Source organism: Rhinolophus hipposideros (genome assembly GCF_964194185.1).
Source record: "Rhinolophus hipposideros genome assembly, chromosome: 14".
Taxonomy (NCBI): domain Eukaryota; kingdom Metazoa; phylum Chordata; class Mammalia; order Chiroptera; family Rhinolophidae; genus Rhinolophus; species Rhinolophus hipposideros.
The window spans coordinates 59047834-59064738 of NC_138060.1; the positions used below are offsets into that span (position 1 = coordinate 59047834).

At 43.9% G+C, this 16905-nt stretch overlaps 1 protein-coding gene across 2 annotated transcripts; it reads right to left on the reverse strand.

Moving 5' to 3' along the window:
* Positions 1 to 280: 280 nt before the first annotated feature.
* On the reverse strand, positions 281 to 14901 carry LZTFL1 (leucine zipper transcription factor like 1). 2 transcript variants are annotated; one of them, XM_081071793.1, is made up of 10 exons: positions 14747 to 14901; positions 10742 to 10866; positions 8467 to 8661; positions 7095 to 7155; positions 5971 to 6039; positions 4677 to 4742; positions 4517 to 4594; positions 2457 to 2636; positions 1591 to 1694; positions 281 to 1122 (listed from the first exon to the last, which is right to left on the reverse strand). In XM_081071793.1, exons 1-10 carry the CDS (start codon positions 14747 to 14749, stop codon positions 1104 to 1106), a joined length of 900 nt encoding a protein of 299 aa, XP_080927919.1. In that variant the 5' UTR covers positions 14750 to 14901; the 3' UTR covers positions 281 to 1103. The 2 variants fall into 2 exon arrangements, with proteins under 2 accessions (XP_080927919.1, XP_080927920.1); XM_081071794.1 differs by lacking the exon at positions 14747 to 14901 and adding an exon at positions 14243 to 14445.
* Positions 14902 to 16905: the final 2004 nt, after the last annotated feature.

A 16905-nucleotide genomic window follows, 5' to 3' on the forward strand; every position in this document is an offset into this window, starting at 1 on the left:
AACAACTGCAGATCTTTGTAGCTCCTACGAGGTAGCTCCTGGCCAGTCACAGGCAGTGGCCGACCTGGGCTTGCACCGGAGCCCCTCCTAACAGACCCCAGAGCCAACATACTTAGAGGTTGACTTCAGACCATGGCAGAGCACAGCCCAATTAGCTCCACAAGTGGCACACACAAAGGACAGTCTCAATAGGCACCAGAGCCCGCTGGGGTGACTCCCACTCAGTGGGGTAAGCCTCCTGCACAGTAGCCATTTCATCAAGTTACTCAGAATAGCATGTAATTTAAGACTTATGAATTGTTTATTTCTGAATTTTCCATTTAATATCTTTGGACCAAAGTTGATGGCAGGTAACTGAAAACAGAAAAAGTGAAACCATGGATAAGGAGGGTCTACTGTACATTGAGTCCAGATACTTTCTCAACTATGCAGGTACAGAATGTACCTGACTTCTCCATCCGTGTTCTCATGATAAGGGTGCTACAAAAAAATGCCTGAATCTCTGCTGATGAACACAATATTTAGATAGACCGAAGTAGGTCATCAAATTCTCATATTCACTATTAATTTCCTTATAATTGGTACAAATGCTGCCCATAAAAGGTGGTATTCACATTTTTAATGAGTTCATATATTTTTTTGATGATCAAATAGAGAAAATGAATCACGTTTAATTTTTAAAAATAAGGTTTATTGGCAGTAACTATCTTCAACAACTGTATTTGTATTTACCCTGGGGAATGCACAAGTATAGATATTACTGGCTTTAACATTTCTTTAAAAGGTATAGTCTTTATACTACTGCAAAGATAAGACTCTTCTTCCCACTCTGAAAAATCTCTTCTTTACTGTCAAGAATTCTCAGTGCATCTGAACTAAGACTGGAGTATTCGGCAAAGACCAACCAGAATCAGCAGGTTTTCTCTCTTCTCAATTAAGCAACTGAAAATAGTAACTCTATTTCTAAATACTAGAAGAACAGTCTACATATTGGAAAAATAAAGAGGGGAAAATAACAAGCTGCTTCCAAATACACGCCTGGCATGAGGAACTACTTGTCCTTGCATGCTGTGGCAGCTTCCAGACGAAATCTTCTTCAGTTTTTAATCTTCGGGTTCGTATCTGGAAAGAGATGTAAATTACATTAAGAGCAGAATGTCATGATTACCTTTTCTTGTTGTCCTCACTGTTACCAAGTGAGTTTGCCTGAAAGAGCTTCAGGGACTTAAACCAGTCACATCACATTGCTCACTTCAAATCATTGCTATGGTAGAAGTCAGATGCATGGAAAGCACTGTGATGGTGAGGTAGGGGGAGCTCCTGAAGCAGGGAGAATGGGCCAGATAACTGCTAAGATACTGTCAGACCCAAGTCTCTATGCTTGGCAGTTACGTACCTGACACACCTTCGTAGAGTAGAAATTCAATAATTATCTAAATTGCCCGATTGACACCAATAGCTGATACGGTATGTGAGTCAAGGATTAGTAAGTCCCCGGCCTGACGTCTCTGGACACGAGCTTAGATTTAATGAGGAACGGATATCAACCCAGAGGGGGCACAATCTGAGAGGCAGGATGGCATGGCTTACTTTGCCAGTCTTTTCCTCAGGTCTTTGATTTGGTCATTCTTCTTGGTAAGAATCTCTTTCATGTTTCTATAAGCTGCTGTTTGTTGGAATTTCTTCTCTAATTCCTGCGTAGTGAAAAATGTCAGCCCATTACTGAGAACTAGTTAAGAAAAGAGTTAACAAATCTAATGAAAATGTATGTTTTCTGTTCTAATTTTACTAATATCCTATGCATATTATTTTCTGCTTTCTTTCATGTAAAATTCAGACTGTTCAAACTTAAAAAAATATATTCTTTCAAAGAGAAGCCAATAATATAGCAACATTTTCGCAAATACAATGTCAGCAAATAACTCAAACACACTATGCCCTAGACAGGGCAAACCTATGTAAAAGAGTAAACTAATTTTCAGATAAAATAAGCATGATCTTTTTCCAAATCTCAAAGTAGTGTCAGTATTTTAGGAGGAGACTTTTTAAATTAAATTTTTGCTCCTAAATTCTTAAGGGTCTAACCCCTAAAGAAGTCAGTCCTCCACATATTTCATATATATTATAGACAATGTATAGAATCCTTTCAGAAAAAGTCATCCAGCCCTCTGCCAGGCGGTGGGAGGGACGGGCAGGAAGGGCCGTGGGGGGAGCCATCATTGTAGGCGTGTTCTATGACACCACAGGAAGGAGTGGAGATTTTTATTATCATAGATATTTTAGTGCCAAAGGGGAGAATCTCAGCGCCCAGAAATGACAAATCTCTAGAACACATATGGGTTAATGCCTTGAGAAAACATAACGAGACTCTGCAGTTGTCCAAAGTCCCCCTTAGTTGCCCTTGTCCCTCTGCACCACGTTCATCACGTAACGGGGCATTTACACACAAGTCTGACCTTTTCAGCCATGCTCAGCTGCTCCTGAACCCTGAGCAGGTCGTGCTTGGCTGTCGCTAGACTCTCCTCCAGGGACTTCTGGTTTTCTGTCTTGTCACTGAGTGTCTTCTGAAGCTCACTCTTTAAAACGGCAATGGTGTTTTCCAAGTCCCTCAAAACTTTGGCCTTTATTAAAAAATCCTATGAAAAATACACACATTGTCACCATTTCATATTGACACCCTACATAGTGACTGTTTTCGGTGGTGACTCACCATCATCGGGGATGAAAGAAGTGATGTGTGTTGCATGTGCACGTCAGCCCCCCCTCTCCCCGCCCGGTGCACACCGGCTCTGTGGGCATTGCCAGCACACCCAGGTCCCCCTCAGCCCTCAGTGCATGGTGTCCTGTACATGGCAGACATGCAGGGTCACTGATTTCCAAACATGTAAAATGTGATTTATGAACTGCTAGGATTCCAAAGAGGAACAGGAGAGGTGAGAGCCTAAATTTGACAAGGTTGTGTGTCCCAGAGTTGGGATGGCAAGTAGGTTTCATTTTGAGAAGCCAAGTTAAAAAAATCCTGGTGAAGAATTTTGAATGATACTGATGGAATAATAAAATTAATGCATTTGTATAAAAAAAGTTTTCGTCATTAATTAAAATGAAATAGTATGGAGCCTAATTAATGCTTACTGATTTTATGGTTTGCTATGTTTACCAGATGTTAAGATTTTTATATTAATGTGATATGCACATGTTTGTATACTCTGTCAGCATAAAACAAGCAGCTGGATCCTCTCTCTACCTAGATTTTGTTTTTGCATAAAATTTATAGTAGAAAGAAAAAGTTGTATTAATCAAGACAGGAAAATGGCCTAAAACTGCTAAGTTTGAAGATGAAGCAGTACTAGCAACAAAAGAAAAATTCCTTACTCATTTTTTAAATAGGGTCTTTAAAAAGATTTTATTTCATTGTAACTAGTGAAGGCATGTATGCATTTTGCTTTTGCCAAAATGTTAAAAGTAAAATTGGAGCAAAGTCTAAAATGGTTTTTAAAACAAATTCGTCATCCAAAACTGCAATTGTTTTACTTCGGGGAAATTATAAAGCTGTGCTGGAGTATTTAGCGCTCTGTGTTATACAGCTGTGGTCCTTGGTACACAATGATTAAAAATCATATGTATTTTCCTTTTTTTTTATTAGCCATATAAGAAGCATCCTTCTATTTAAAAATCTACATATGAAATCATGTAACGTCTGACATTTGCTTCAAAAAAACAGGGGTGGGAGAGAGAAGAAAGTAGAGGTAAATATGAAATCATACTGGCCATGCCTGGGTGGTTGGTAAAGCTGAGTGATGATACCTGGGGCTGCATTGAACAATTTTCTCTACTTTTGTACGTATTTGCAATTTTCCATAGAAAAAGTGTAACACAGGCCTAATGGAGTAGGTTTGGAGATTGTTTAGAGACATTTACAATGACAATAAAAGACCTAGAAAAGTCAATGTTGCACTGCAAATTCACTCAGGTGAGATCCTAATATAGCATCCAGCCTCAATGGAAAGGCCCTGGGAGGCAGAGCTGTGCACGAGGACTTCCGGCCACCACACTCAGACAAGCCTGGATGACGTCAACACTGGGCTTCACCGGGTCGCAGAAGCACTAGACATAGGTGGATCTGAAGATCACTACCGGTAAATTCCTTCTCTTTTACCATACTCACCGAATGCAAACTAAAGTAGTAAGTTTTGTGTAATAAAACCCACACACCAATACAATTAACTAAAAACTCTTCCTTTTTCCATTTGCTTTTTCCCATTATAATTGGAATGGCTTGTATGCCAGTGGGCTCTCGGGACACGGGAGTCATGTGAGCCGTGTGTCTGCCCCTCTGCCCTGGAGGACGGGCAGAGCGGAGGGCGCAGGTTGTCACCTGGCCTCTCCTGGACAAGGATGTCCCAGTGCAGGAGAGCAGTGGCAGGGGCCGGGGGATGATGAACAGTAACCGAAACTTAATACTAAGTTGATAACTATTCTATGCAGCAGATCTGAAGACAGCTACAACCTATTTCACCTTTTGATTTTCTTGATCGAGCTGTAAGTCTTGCAGTGCTCTTTCTAGTTGTGACTTCTCATCCAGCACATTTGTAGCCTATAATCAAGTTTAAACAAAACACATTCAGTACGTAGCCTGTAAGCCGTTCAATAATTTTGTTAACGTATTTCTCAGTTACCTGTATTTCAATGGTCTTCAGCCTTGACTTCAATTTCTCATTCTCTCCTTGAAGTCTTAAAATTTCCTTTGTGAATAAATTCAAGTTTTATTATTTCAGCCAAAGGATTTTTAATACTTGAAATGACTTGTTTCACTTAAAAATGTAATCTTTAAATTAAATTTAAATTATATAATAGATAAAAAATCTGTATGCCTTGGTTATTGGGAATATTCCAATTTTGCCCAGCCCACTGGCCTCAGCACCCGTGAGTCACTTTTGGCTTTAAGGCTTCTAGTTCCTTCTCTCACAGTCTCAGACTCTTCAGCCCTCTGCTCTCAGCCTTCTTCCAGAGTCCCTTTCCTCTGCCAACTCTCACCTAGATGATCCTACAACTCTTGGGGCTGTCCTTGGTCTCTGCTGCACACCACCGCTGCTCATCCTAAAACACGGTCATCACTCTCATACCCTGTGCCCAAGCCCCGGGGCATTTCTGCCCGAGCTGAGGCCAAAGGCCTTTGCATGGGGGCAGCGCTGTAACTAGGATGACCTGTCAGTCAGTCCGATGTCTTATACACTGAACCGAATCGGCCCAGTCAGACAGCACTGCATTCTGTTCCAATCACACCAGCTGTCTGCCTCTGAGCGCTGCCCATTCTGTTCCGCTGCCAGCTGTGCCCCCTTCTCTGCCCTCTGCCAGCAGCTTAATCTGCCTTTACTCTTTATCCCGGCACAGGCAATGCCTGACCCGCGTCTGTCCTCAACTGCTCTTATCCACACGGAACTGTGTCTTCTCTGCCACCCTGTGGCACACACATTAGCATTCTCCTACCTCTGCTTCCCGAATATCAGTTCTCGCCTCCCAATAAGATTGTAAGGTTTATAAGGGCAAAAGGCCAGTATTATACTTTTTATCCAACAATATCTAGCATAATATTGACAACACAGGAATCATAAAAATATTAATTTGTATATTGGTAATTACTTTTTATAAACCTCTTAATAAAATTCCCTTAATTGGTATCATGGATCATAACTTTTAAATGTCCATCAATAAATGCTGCCCCAAATCCCACGTTCTTCACTTCACCATGAAAAGATGCAATCAAGAGGTATTTCAGACTTTCTGGAACGTAAGTATGCCCTCTTCTGGCCCAGCGGGGACCATTAAGCAAAACCACTGCAGCGGACTCACTCCCCGCAGTGGACCAGAGCCCGAATCAGCCTCCTCCTCCGTTTCTCCACTCGTGATTGTGCGGGCCACGAGAGGACAGAATAGAGGGTTTGCCGTTTCTCAAAATGATGGCAACATTACCTTGTTTAGGAGCTCGGCCGTTCCACCTTCGTTAAGTGGAGCCAGTTTGGGCTTCAGGTCCATACTGGGCTGAAATGAAATACAGAAACTAACCTGAAACTGGCATGGACAAACGTGTAATCACTGAACACTTTCACTATCTCAGGGGAAACACTGCGTGAACACATCCACTCCAAGAGTGTGGGGGTTCTCGTGGGTTTGGTTCTCTGCTACGTCCCAGTGGCCGGGCAGTGCCTGGTCCATGGTGCACAACACAAATTCGAGATAAAAACGAAACCCATCCTCCCCGTATCTTAAACAAACAAATAAAACAGATGGAAGGGAAAGGAGGGAGGGAGCTCAAAGCCAGAGCAGATATAAACCCTACCTCCACGGACTGGGGTTCTAACCTGTGAGGCTGCAACAGATTTCCACGTGAACCAGACTCTGGGAAAAACTGTAACACTGATGAGAATTTAGGCAACTACATTACAGAGGAAGAATAACTTGGCAAAAATATTCTGGCAGTTTAGCGATATGTATTCAAAACAGAAGAATCCACGCCTCCGACCCAGATGTATGTCCTGAAGGAGTAACTGGGGAAGAGTCAGGATGTGCGTGTCGCGGCTCCTCGCGGAGGCACGGGACTCCTAGGTACATCCATGCAACGCAGTGCTAAGTGGTCACTGCAGACACGGATTATAACGGGGAGCAGGTAACTAGCAGCACGGTCTCCACTTGACATGAGGACCGGGCTCAGCCATCGGAGGCACACTGCTCAAGGTGACACAGCCAGGGGGTGACAGAGCCAGGATGTACTGACCCAGGTGTGGCTGACCCCAACGCCTGTGCTCTGCAGCCTCAGAGTGACACGTTCAGATGGCTGGGAGTCGGGTGGATGGCAGAGAGTGGGTGTAGGTGTGTGCATGCGAGTGTGAGAAAGGGGACAGAAACAGCAGTTTGTCATAGTTACCTCCAAAGCTTTTCTTCTTTTGCCTGAAATCTGAGAGGCAGGTTTTGAATCCTGCTCTTGCATCGACTGCTTTTCCTGCAGAGTTCTCACTTTAGCCTCTGATGGCTCTGAGCAGCTTGAGGATTTTAAATACTGGCTATTAAGACATGGACTTAAAATGACCCCAGATTACCTTTTTACTTGAAGATGTAAATTCTGCTTTTTCAAATTCTGCAACTTGTTCTAATAATTCCCTTGAAGATAAAAGCAAATATGAAAAAATATTTATTGAAAATGGATTTGTGTCATACACAAGAATAAAATCACTCATACCAATCTATTACCTGCCAGAGAGAAAGAGCAAGATGAACAAAACTTCATCATGTCAAAAATGATATTTAGTGGCTAATGGTTGAGCACCCAAACCACATGCACTCAACTGTGAATGTCCCACAGCACCTAGTATTGCGCACCTACTGTGTGTGCGATGGAACTGCTAGAACTAAACTACAATGTTAATACAAATACGTCTGAAATTTGTAGTCAACTGTATTTTTGAGGTGCTATCGGGAGGTCGCTCTATTATAATACACATTGTTAGCTAGGAGACGTTCAAGAAAGACAAACTGATTTTAATAGAGTAGCCTCCCAAATGGAATTACAGTAGTTTGTGATACCTATGGGAAAAGAGGATGAGATATTCTCCAGAAAGACAGATGGTTTGGGGTGATCCACACGATTATTTCATTTGCAAAGGTCAATGAGAGCTGACTATGTAAAAGCCTTTAGAGTAAATGGCGGTGATTACTGTTCTAAACTTCTTAATAGGTCAGTTTCTCAACCTTTACTCACCGGTAATCTACTGACAGTTGATTAGTTAAAGGGGTTTCCTTCCCAACCATAGGCCCTAACCCGTTAGTCAACACTCTCCCCATGGGCCCATATGCTGCAATTGTGTTTAGAGCACAGCTCCCAGGGTTCAGCCGTCAGTCTTTCCTGATTCTGGCATAACTTTTCTTAGAATGAGTGTCGATTTTGCCGATTTTATCATACATGTACTTTCTAATATTAATGAGCTCTTTGATATTGTTTGGATTATAAAACTTTTTGTTTTTTACATTTCCTATTTTAGAGGTAAGTGTATAATTTAAAATGTAATTATTTAGAAATATTCTTCCAATACTACTAGTATGAAGTGATGGCATTTGAATTGTTTTTTCAAATGTTTCATAATCTTTATTTCCCAGTTGCCCAATCTCTAAAGGTTTATTATGATACCGATTAGGCTAACAAAGATACCACAATGAATAATTAGTAATCGCCTGGAAAGCAATGTCATAAATCTCCAATACCTCTGCAACAGCTGGAAACAGCAGAGACAGAATTTGGAAGAGGACGTGGAGTGGCACCTAAGAGATCACTTGGGAACCGGATGCTTTGCTGCTACCTCACCCAAATGTTCTCACGTAGCAGCCCCACGAAAACCGGCAGCAAAGACATTTGCTAACTTTTAAGATGATGCGTGGGCCCCTGTTGCCCTAACCGCAGGCACACGTTGTTATTACCTGTTTTCAAGTTCCGAGATGTCCGTTTGCAGCTTGAGGTACCACTTCTCTGCCTGGGAGAAGAGCTGCCGCAGAAGTAACACATTGGTGTGGGTGGTGTTGATGAGCTCAGACTCTACCTCGCTGTGGACCAGCGCCTGTAAGCCTCTCAGGACCTCGGAGACTTCGTCTGCGGTGAAGGTCTCCTCCACCAGCCTGAAAAACACCCGCCACCCCAAACTTCCTCATCAACAGCAAAAGCCACCTCCAAAACAAAACTAAGAAACCCACACTCATGTCTTCCATGGGATGAAAGGGTCATTGTAAAAATCTTTGGGAACTATCTTCTTTATTAATAAAGCAGACTGAAAATAATAGAAGCTCAATTAAATTTTGATGTCTATTTACACGATTAAATTGTGGCTCATTCTTCAAATGCAGACGTTCTTTATTACAAGTATATGCTCAGAGATATACCCCTAAACCATTTACTTTTTTTCATTTTCCAGATTAAAAATCTTTTTTACTTTTTTCTCCACTAAAATTATTAGACTTATCACAGTTATTAGGTTAGTGCAAAAGTAATGGCAGTTTTTGCAATTATTTTTAACCTTTTAAACCGCAATTAGCTTTGCACCAATCTGATAGTAATTTCAAAAGTCACCTGGAAGGTATAATTTCTCCTTTCTTTCTATTATTTGTCTAGCATTTCAATAATAGTATGAACTATTCATATGCCAGTAAATGCCTATAAGAAAATCAATGGCTATGATATATTGCCTCTCTTAGTATTCTTGAGACTCAAAGAAGAAAAGAAAAGAACTCATCTTAGTTAAAACTACATGGACCACTGACCACTCCATGAAAATGACCATGAGCATCAATAGGATTCAAAATCCACTCTCCCACTGAGAGTGCTTGGGGTGGGAGGAAACTTCGGAGCCATCTTCTTCCATGCATTCACTTTACAGATAGGAACACAGACTCAGAGGGTGGAGGTAACGTGCCCACGGTCCCACTGAGGGTGACTCAACCCCATAATCATTTCTGGCACTCTCAGTAACATGCCCGATATCAGAATCCTTGAGAAAGCTTCTGTGTACACCTCCTACTTTCAACGAGTATCATAGTAACACAGTCCTCTCTGCTCCCTGTCCCCACTCCTAAAGTCCCTTGTCCCTCAGATGCTGTTTGGTGGTGAGGAGCAACCACCCCAACCCCAGATTTATCTTCCTCCTCACTTCCAAAAGGACCTAATGAAGGGAGAGGCACCAAAGTTAGACTCAAGTTAGCATTATTTGACGTACCATTCTTTAATGTTTCATTTAGCCAGTGAAATTTAACCACTCTAAAAAAAAGCAAAACTTGAACTATTTCTGATGGAAGTCCTCACTGAATATATTAACAACCTTTCTATTCTTTTAAAAATCTGCTCTTGTTTTGGCAACCCAAGCTCATTACCGTAACAGTGAAGGAAGGTACTCAGATGCACAAAGTGAGTCATGAAGCACCTCCCCGGGCTGTCCCTCGACAAACTGTTGCTTCTTTCTGCTGGGGGTTAGCAAAACAGATGAATGATTTGAACAGGTAACTGCCTACAGCTGAAGGTCTCTGCTACTGAGTGAAGTTCCTGGCTTTATGACAGTTGCAGCTCACTTGGAGGCCTTTGTCATTTGTCTTACCTGACATCTGTGCTAAAAAGTCTTATTCCCAAGTAATCTGATGTCTCTTTATTATTCAGCCTTTTTCTTTGGTTTCCCTGTTATCCTCCAGATCAAACATACATTTTCTATGATCTTTAATTATCTTCTATTATTGGTCCAACCAAACTAATTATCATCTCTCGCTACAAAATCAACTAATAATTTTAGTACCAGTCAGTACGCTTTTCATGGTTCCCTGCTGTTTTCAGAATTTTACAGGTGTTTTACTGCTAATTGTCATATCTCATGGCTCTCATCTCTTAATTAATAACTCAAGTAATTCAAGTTCCGGAATCTTTAATACAGGCCAACCATGAACCCCCAAGCACTTCACAATTTCCTGACTGCCCTTCTGAAACTCTGCAAACCCTTATGATCATACGTGCATGTTTGGTAATGGATCGCCCCCACCAAAACCCACTTTCTGGAGTTTCACATATCCACGAGGCTTAGTGTAGTTGCTCTCAGTGAGTAGTGGATCACGACAATCTCTCGGCAATGGTTCGTATGGCCTCTGTGACAGCATCCCCACACCGGCTGTCAGAAAAAAGCCACGTTCCCACTGGGTTTCCTTAGAGTCGGTTCTCTGATACCTGCTCTCCTTGAGGTCTTGGAAGCAGGAATCTACAGTTTTGAGTCTCAAGCCTCTTTTGGAACGAGCAAAACGCATATAATTGATAACTTCATTTTGATGGTGCTCATTTAGGCCCAACTCTGCCTGAAAGAGAGAGAAGTAGTTTAAGTGTCAGTTTTGAAGATGTAATAAAGGAACCAACAATGAAAACACAGGCTATCCCGTGGTGGAGACTGCTACATGTCCATTAAATTCTGTTCTTCCCTTCCTGTCGGCTACATGGCTACCCAACTAGGGGCCACGTCCCAGCCCTCCTCATAGTCAGGTGTTGCCATGTGACTACTTCTCAGCAGTGGATGTGAGCAGAAGAGATGAGGGCTACTTCCCAAGCATGGGCCTTAAGACATCGGGAGGGCCTTTGACACACCCCATTCCTCTGAATCACGGAGGAGTCGTGACTGGGCTGAACCATGCAGACAGCATCCATGTCCTAGGGGCTGGGGGGGCAGCAAGATGAAAGGGACCGGTATCCCTACGTGACTTCATGGAGCAGCACTGACCCACTCACCTGAGATGAGCAGTGAGAAGGCTGTTAAGTGAGAAAAATAAACCTTCATATTCTTTAAGCCACTGCTTTTTGGATCGCTGTTACAGCAACTTACCCTTACCCCACCTAATACAGCTTTAAGAAATACTATAGTAGGTTGTGAAGTAGCCATTAATTGGTCTTGATTTTTAACCAGATGACAACTTGACAACTATGAGCTAGAGATGAAAGACATTCTTTTTCATTTTATAGCTATCTTGACTATTAAAGAAGGAAATTATAAAACTGAACATCTAGGGGACTAAACGAGTCAGAATTATCTTTAAGAATAACTTGAACTACCATCGCCTTCTTATGGGAGACAAAGGTCTAACTTCCAAGCCTCTTTTCAGGCTTACCGCTCCAACATTGTGGAGGCCAACGCCAAGGTCATTGAGCACGATCTCCTTCACCCCCCAAGTCCTTCGCCATGGCTTTCGGCATCCACATACATCCTTGCCTCCTGGTGGCAGTCGCAAGTTCCTTAGAACATAAACCTACAAGGGCCAGGACCCTGCCCATCTGATTCCGAGGTACACCCAGTACTTCTCAGAGTGCCTGGCACGCAACAGACATGTGTCCGACAAATGAACTTAAAGAGAATCCCTCCTTTGGAAGGCCACTCCTTCATGAGGCTTTAATCGGTTTTCTTTCAAATTCCTGGGGGACTTTACTTAACCAATTGTCCCCCGTCTCAACACTCCATGGGTTTCTTCTTCCCTTGAGACTACAGGGAACACTGTATACAAACCTCACCCAGGCTAAAACAAAACAAAACAAAACAAAACAGAAAACCTGCGATTCCTTCTCGCTACCACTGCATCTGTCCACTTCCCTTCTACTCTTGCCATCCATTCTGTCATCTAGTCCTTAAACCTATATGCTATTCAAACTGCTTTTGTAAAGCTCACCAGCAACTTCTTAATTACAAATCCAACTACATGGCTGATGCCTTGTTCTCAGCTGACCTGCTCCATCCTTTAGCTGCTAAAGCTCCATCCTGTAGCTACCTTTCCTTCTAAATCTCACTTGTAGTCTCCTCTTCTGGGCTGGTCTCTTAAGTATGGATTTCCCAGGGCCGTGCCTTGTCTGTATCTCTCCTTGATGACATATCTACTTCAAGGTTTCAATGTTACCTGTACGGCTACGACTCGCAAATCTAACAGGTTGACCGACAGATGTGTGTCCCCAACTGCATGACGAATAGCTCCACCAAGCCTTTTGCCCCTCCCACATTGTTTTTAACATTTCTACAATTCAAGATGTTAAAGCTTAATAACTTCAGAACTACCCAAGAGATTATGATATGCTCTCTAATAGTTATTTATCCAGTTGACTAAGGTTTCAGAACAGTCAGTTGAGTTATTTTGACCAATGTAAACCAACACATTTGAGGTATGTACTTACCTTAAATTTCATGACTACTTTACTTGATTAAACTGGTAATTAAGATTTTGCCTTAGGGCTAGACAATGTGAACAGAAAGAAGAAAGAATTTTCTTATGTTTTGGTTCACACTGATTATTAACCAACTCCCTGAACTAATGTCGACTATTAGTAATAGTAGTAGTAATGATGAAACAGCTACGAGTCATTCGGAGGTTATAACGTCCCAGGAATGATCTCAGTTAAACCTCAATACAATCCTCTGAAACGGGAAGTATCATTCCTACTTTACAGATACAAAGCTGAGGTACAGAAAATAAATTTTTCCCGAACGACTGAAATGGTTAAGTGCTAGAGCAGGATCTGAACCAGGCAACCTCACTCCAGATCCCACACTCAACTCTGCTGTTTCATATCCTTTTTGGAATATGGCAGAATTTAAACATATAAAGAACATATACATGTTATAGGTGCATATGCACCTGAGTTGTGACTCACAAGACAGATTTCCAGGAGGCATTAAAAAAAACCAAACTGAGTCAAATCATTAGAGAGAAAAAGGCAAGTGATGTGTGGTACAAGTAGACAAAACACTGGATTAAAAACCAAGTTTAAGTCTAGTTGTATAACTGTTACCAAATCACTTAATCTCACTGACACCAGTTTCGCCATGTTAAATGAGAGATATGATAATTAGTTCTAAAATATTTGGCAACAATGGGCGGTATATCCAAATAAGGAAATCAGAATGTTTTAATTTTATTGCAGAAATACTCTATTAAAATAATGAAAAGGGCTAAAAACATAGAGCAAGAATCCTATCAGATCATTGCCAAGCTGGTGTCCTGGAATTGTGCCATAAAGTGAGGGAGAGTGGAGTGAAGGTACCAGAAATCATTCCGTTCTTGACTATGCTCCCAAAAAATCCATATACAATTTTACTAGGAGAAGTGTAACAAAATGTAATGATAAAAATGAGCACGATCTAATAAAAATCTGTCATATATTGAATGCTTACTATTTTAACAAGTACTGTGCTATTTTATATGCATCAACTCAGTTATCATTTTACCAATCCTAGCTTAATTATTACCTGCAATTTACTAATGAAGAAATTGAGCCTGATTCCAAAGCCTCAGTTGTTAAGCCAATTGATAGAAAGGAATGACAGAAAATACATTTTTCCCAAGAGTGGGAGCAGCTGTCAATTTTTTGGCGTGTGACATCACCATCATAATTTTTTACCTCTGTTTTGGTATTTTAGGGAAATCAAGAAGGGTAGGAAATGGTGTTTTGTTCACAGTTGCACCTCAGTTGCAAGAGTGTGCTTGTCACAGTGTGGTCTAAATAGCAATCCCGATTGCTGAGTATTTATTTCAGTTGCCCATTTCAGTGGTGCCCCCAAACTGTTGTGCCATCTGAACACGTTAGTATTGTGCAATGTTCTAAGTGTGGTGGCTTGTTAAGTTGGCACACTATCTCCTCTGGAAAGATTAGTGGGATATGCTTGAACATACAAGAAACAGATCAAAACAAACGAAATGTCACCTAAGTTTCCTCGACTGTAAAATGCGGGGCTTGGACTCTTAAAGTCGTTCTCGTATCAGAAAGCGGGATTCAATCATGTTCTCCCTCTTCGGCTCGTTAACACATCTAGTTTCCGCTGCCAAGGGTGTGTGCAGAAACTTGGAGTTGTTGGAATCTAATGAGAAGCCCGCCTGCGCCTTCTGCGGGCCGGGCCGCGGGTTCCCGCCCGCGCTCGTCACCGTCCGCCTGCGAGGTGTGACTTGGCCCGGGCACCCCCGGCAGGGGTGAGGGATAAAGCGAAGCGGCGGAGCGAGGCTGCTCCGTAGGAGAGGACTATCCGAGAAGGGCTTGGGCCGAGGTTAGCTGAGCCCCCCGCACCCGGGGCACCATCCTCAAGGAGGCCCAGGAGGGGGCTCCGACCCGCCGCACGCCACGCCATCACTCCGGGGCCCCGGCTCCGCGTCTCCTGCCCCGGCCACTGCCCGCTCCTCGGCGCGGTGCGGCGCCAGCGGGCCGGCTACTCACCATGGCGGCGGGCGGGAGTCAGCAGCCTCGAGACGCGGAGGAGGCCAGGCGAAGCCTCGCTAAATAGCGGGATCGCCGAGGATGGTTGGACCGCAGAGGATGCGGAGGGCGGGCGGGTTGTTTAGAAGCCTCCGGTTGCTAATGGGAACGGAGGCACGTGACCCTGGAGTTGTTCACTTTTATTGGTCCTTAAGATCACACGACCGGAAGTGCAGTGTGACCGGCCGATCGCTGCACGCGCGTTGGTTTCCAGAGCCGGAAGTCCCACCTATTCGCGCCACGCTGACTTTCGGGGCGGCCGCTGTTGCCAGTGGTGACGGGAGGGGAGAGGCGGCCTGAGGGTCCCAAACTCTAAGTGCGGCTGCGCCTCGAAGGCTGGGTTTCTGCGAAGGGCTTGTTCCTCACTTCCCGCGGCCCCGCGGCCCCCAGGGCTGTTACCTCCACGGCTGCCTCCCGACCTGTCGGCGGTGTCCCGGGGTGTAGGCCGCGCGCGCCCCAGACTTTCTTCTCTCGTCTCCCGGAATTCCTACCTGGCCGCGAGGCCGACGGCACCGGCGCGTCCAGGTTCCCGGAGAGAGCTCGGAATGACCCTGTCCCCACCCCGCCCATTTTTTCCCCTCTTCTATTCTTAGTAAAAAATCTCCAATATGACACCTTTTCCATTAAAAAAAATACTAACGAAGTCGTTGGAAGAGCAGTGAATTGCAAACTATTACGCCTCAAATCACCCGGGAATCTGCGGAGGGAACGCTGCGGGGAGCGCCACCCCGACGGTCTGCAGCACGTGGGTCCTTGGCGTCCGCCGTCGCCGCCGGCTCTAAAGGAGTGACCGCGGCGACTCTAGGAAACCGTGCCCTCGGAGAGGCAGAGGTGTAGGACGACAGATTATTGCACAAAGCAGGAGTTTGGGGCGGGGTGGGTGGCAGCCATGGGGGGGGGGGCGTCTCAGCAGGCCCTGAAGACAGAAGCGATGAGCCAGATGCAGTCCCTGGAGGGGCAAAAATAAGCTCGGACGTGAGCTCAGTGCCGCAGACCCTGAACTGGACGGAGCCCAGAGCGGGGGGGGGGGGGGGGGGGGGGCTTCCTGAGAGTCGGAGGCTTCACACTGAGGGGAGGCGTTGGGCGTTAGCCCTGCCGTACGAAGACGGTAACCGAGATGATGGTTTTTGGGCCACTACATAGTGCAATGTAAAACAGATCACAATTGGGACCTAACAGTCTAGAAACGATCTGAGAGGCCTGGTTCCAGTTGCTTAATTTATGGATGAAGAGACTGAGAGCCAAGGTCATAGGGTCAAGACCTCAGAGGGCTGGGGGGGGGGGCATCTGAAGCTTGACTGTGATAAAACTAATACAGATGTTTTCCAGAGCAAAACCAGAAAGCAGATGTGAACTATTTTGGTACAGTGGGGGTGAAGTCGATTCTGGTTTCAAGAATTTCATTTTTCTTTTTCATTTCTGACCACATTCATTTTATTTAATGTAAATGATGATACCAATTTATGTACACAGCTTAGTTGTCCCGAGATCTGAACTCAGTACTTTTTAAACTTGAGACTTTCGTTGCTAGAACAAAGGGGCAGCAGATAAATTCTGTAGAATAAAGCTAACTTAACAAAGGGATGCTGTCTTTGGGAAAAGAGGTGCAGTGATGAAAACGTTTATTAGTTAAATGGTCAAGGTGGTAAAATGGAAGTAATTAAAATGGATAACTTTCAATTCAGGCAGAGAAAGAGCTAGAAGGAAATAGTATTTTCAGATAAGGAAAGGCAGCTCAGAAAAGTAAGGGTCTTGTCCAGTGAGAGAGGCAGCAAATCTCATGACGACTGGCAAGAGTTTCTTGACCACTTAGTCCCACCCAAATACAGGTTACAGTGCTTTCCCTTCCAAATTTATCCTCACCCTCCAGATATAAGGCCCCTCGCCCTCTGTTTAGGGGAGGTTCTGATTGTCCCGATTGTTGAAAAACGGGGGGAGAAGGAGCAGTTTGCCAATTTGGATGGGGCTTGGCAAAGTCTTGGGGCACAGTCAGGAGTCCGCTTAGGTGACCTAGGGATTGCATGCAGTAGCCCATCGAAGGCTCTCAAGCCTCAATGACAAGAACGGCTGGCAAACCTCCCCTGCGTGAAACCTGGAGCACTCCCAGGATGGAAGATGGT

What these genes read in the sequence shown, in the direction of transcription:
- LZTFL1 (XM_081071793.1), bottom strand. An exon ending in CAAGACCTCAAGGAGAGCAG is followed by an intron (nt 8,662 to 10,741) that starts GTATCAGAGAAC and finishes GGTGTTTTTCAG; the next exon opens with GCTGGTGGAGGAGACCTTCA. An exon ending in ATCTCGGAACTTGAAAACAG is followed by an intron (nt 7,156 to 8,466) that starts GTAATAACAACG and finishes TTTATCTTCAAG; the next exon opens with GGAATTATTAGAACAAGTTG.